This window comes from Halyomorpha halys, unplaced genomic scaffold (assembly GCF_000696795.3).
Source record: "Halyomorpha halys isolate HHAL.00 unplaced genomic scaffold, Hhal_1.1 Scaffold127.1, whole genome shotgun sequence".
NCBI lineage: Eukaryota > Metazoa > Arthropoda > Insecta > Hemiptera > Pentatomidae > Halyomorpha > Halyomorpha halys.
Window position 1 is genome coordinate 869,753 of NW_027107825.1, and position 3,594 is coordinate 873,346.

General features: G+C 30.6%; 1 protein-coding gene across 1 annotated transcript in view; it reads right to left on the reverse strand.

The window, feature by feature from the left end:
• Positions 1 to 1,948: 1,948 nt before the first annotated feature.
• LOC106678173 (uncharacterized) overlaps positions 1,949 to 3,594 on the reverse strand; it is a 109,640-nt gene continuing 107,994 nt past the window's right edge. The window contains exon 6 of the mRNA XM_014416544.3: positions 1,949 to 2,390. Within this exon, the coding sequence (XP_014272030.1) occupies positions 2,308 to 2,390 (83 nt within the window). The 3' untranslated portion in view covers positions 1,949 to 2,307. The remainder of the gene's footprint in view (positions 2,391 to 3,594) is intronic.

Genomic DNA, 3,594 nt, shown 5'->3' on the forward strand with positions numbered 1-3,594 from the left:
GGGCGCCTTAGTTGAATGAGAAGGGATCAGTGTCATAATTTGTTTTCACTTAATTAATATTGTTTTAAGATAATTAGAATCGTTTATGACTATTAATATTCATATTTGCTCTAAAAGAGGAGGTAAAATAAGGTGAAAATTATGTGGAAATAGATCCTTGCTAGTTCCAAAACGTCAGATTTTACAAAACTATTACTACTTTTTTTGTGTGTTCATGGACGTTATGGCAATAGTCAAAAAGATCTGATTATTGTCATAACAACCACAGATAAACTCGTAGAAGTTTATTTTCTTCTTTAGTTAATAATAAAATTCTTTCTCAACTATTGTTTATAACTGCCATCTATGAAACAGACGGTTAACTATTTAAACATTTTTTTTTAAATGATGCAGACCTGTAAAATTATTTTAATGAGGACCAGACCTTGCTTATTTTAAGGATGAATCGATTTTTCACTTGAATGGTGGGTTTAATAAAAATCGTTGGTTCCAATTATTAAAATCGTATGTATTGCATTCGAACAGTAAAAAAAGAACATAAATGATTTAAATTAAATGTCCATTCAAATAATAATAACTTTCACTTACCTATATGTGGAATATATAGTAAGTGGAAGTATTGCAATTGTGTTCGTTCAAATTTGAGTTATCGAATGAAATAAACGTTTTTGTGGTCCTCCGAGTCCAAATAACCAGTTTTCAAAACGAATCTAATGTTTTTATTAAACTTTTTGAATCAAGAGTCTAATTGAGTAGTCTTTAATACCAGATAGGTCTATCCGCATTGAAATACTCTCTAAAAATACAATCTATAAAAATTGCTTTGGGCAGAAATAAAAAAAACTAAACTGTTCATTATTTACAAATAATAATAAGGCCTAACGAACCCGAAGGTTCGATGCCGATACTACCAAACGCTCTCTGCATACATCCTTCTAATGATGCCCCTCCAAACCCAATTCTACTAAATCAGTTTGAACGGAATCCTCCCATCTACGTTTCCGCCTACCCCTCGGACATTTACCCGTCCGTTGAGCTTGTTACTAAGCCCTACAACCTTATACGCCGCAATGCTATAACGTGAATTATATTTACGGGGAGTAGGTCCCTTAATTCAGCGTTGTATAATCTTATAAATTCTCCTGTTAATTCATCGGCTTTTTCGGTTCGAATATTTTGCGTAATACTTTATTTTCGAAAACCTTAAGACGCTGTTCATCCCTTAGTGTAAGAGGGTCTTGTAACTGTAAAGAACAATAAGAAGGATAATAGTTTTGTAAATTCTAATTTTTAAGTTTTTCGGTAGAAGGCGCGATTTAATTTTACATATAAACAACATATTTTGTATTTAACAAAATAGAAAAGGACTGAGGAGTCAAATAAAAAACATACTTAAATAAAAATACAAATTGTTCAATAAGACTGTCAGTTGGATATTTACTCACAATTTAAGAAAAACTACCGTTTTCCTTAATTTAATATCCCGTAGAATTATTTTTACTTTTACTGTAAAACCTGGTTTTGTATTTTTTTTTTAAACAGGAAAGTGCTTAAAAAAATCTTGATGCCAGGAAGAGCTTGAACAGGAAAGAGGCTTGAGATATTTTACATAAAAAAATATATTTGACCCCCAAAGAAAAAAAAACTTTTAAATACAGTTTATAACTGCAATAAAAGATTTATTTCAATTCCAGAATCATAAAATGTTGTTTCTGTTATGACAATTTAGGTTCATAGAAAAATAATAAATCTCTCATAAATAGAAGGTATTTATTATAAATATAATAATAATTAATTATGATTAACATTTCAATAAGACATTTTATAAAACAAATACTTACACTTAGCAATAAATTACTTGAATGTTCTTTTGCTATTTAGTTTTTCATAACTCTAATTTTATTATCATTGAACGCTTTTAAGCCATTTATATCTAAAAGTTCATAATATACTTATATTAGAGTACATCATACAGGGTACTTATAAAATAGTACTTAGACAAGGCTACATAAGAAATAGATAAAAAAATACTTACTAAAACTTTGTACAATTACATAAAACACAACTTATAAACGTACTTACATCGAATTCCCTTACAGATACAATTAATTTTACAATAGCAGTTATCAACATATAACGTTTTTTTTCAATTTAAAAAAAAATATGAAGAAAATTAACATAAAATATCACAATTAATGAAAAAACTTTTCAATGACTTAGTCAAGTCGGTAACTTGGAGTTGCGTTAAATCGAACTTAATTTACAATGCAGTTGGAGACGTGTACTGACCATGCCTTGTCCCACAAGTTACCTCGCCAGTAGCAGCCCTGCGGCGAGGAAGCTTAGGGTGTAACTTAACTGTTTTCTCGATGAGCCGTTGTTAAAGTTAACTGAAAATATGAAATGTTTTTGAAAATAAGCATTTTTAATTTATGAATCCTAAAACAAAACCTACACTGAAGAATTTCTTGTATTATGTTTTTAATAAAAGTCATTAAATAGGAATCAAAAGTTGGTAACACAAGTTTGATTTACAATAAATAGTTTTACAATAAATAAATAATATATAATATGATATAATAAATGTATATATTATGTAATATATATGTATGTATTAAATTATAAATATTACCATAAATATTCCTTTAGGGTGTTAGGAATTAAAATCTACGCAAGAATGAAACAATATTTTGTTATGGAGCAAATTTGTTTTGTTTAGGATAAAAATATATAGGCAATCCTTCTAAACAAAGCGTATAGAGCAATCTAAAAAGTAACTGAAATTGGAAAACGACGTGAAACCCCCTACTCTCGCCTTCCATGGTAGTCCTTACTTATCTGACTTCCCTAACAGAGAATTATAGGGAGTAGGTTGGTCGATGTACGACATGTCACAATCTCACGTAACACAAGAAATGGCAATCCTTCCCGGCCGAAGCCACCCCACTAAAACACCCAGGAAGCGACCTTTCTATATCACTTTTGAAATATTTGCTTGGAACGGAAAAATGAGACTTTAACATAGTTAAATAAAATTATTAGATTTAGGAATGGTACCCAACCACCTCCTCTGTGCCTTGTTTTGGATCCACCAATGGAAATTATAGGATTTCTCATAGTGGTTTGTTAATAAAATTAATTGTAATACAGCACTTAGATACCTTAGCTGGCCTACAGTTTTGTGTAGGTGAAAAAAGATATCGGTTCTGATAATTTATTATTTTTCACGTAGAACTATTTAAAAATCTAATTTTTAAGTCATATTTCCTTATAATCCGCTCCTACCTGACTGATAGAACCTTTAAAGTAAATCATAACCTAGCTTACTCATCTCTCTTTTCTCAGTCCGCCGGAGTTCCTCAAGGTAGTATCTTAGGTCCCATTCCTTATACGGTTTACACAACTGACATCCCAACCCACCCTAACACAGTCCTAACAACATACGCTGATGACACATGTATACTTTCTGTAAACAAGAACCCAACTAATGAATCACAAACACTACAGGCACACATAACATCTATTGAAGAATGGTGTAAAAACTGGAGAATCAAAATAAATCCTGACAAATCCCACCAGATCACCTTTACTCTC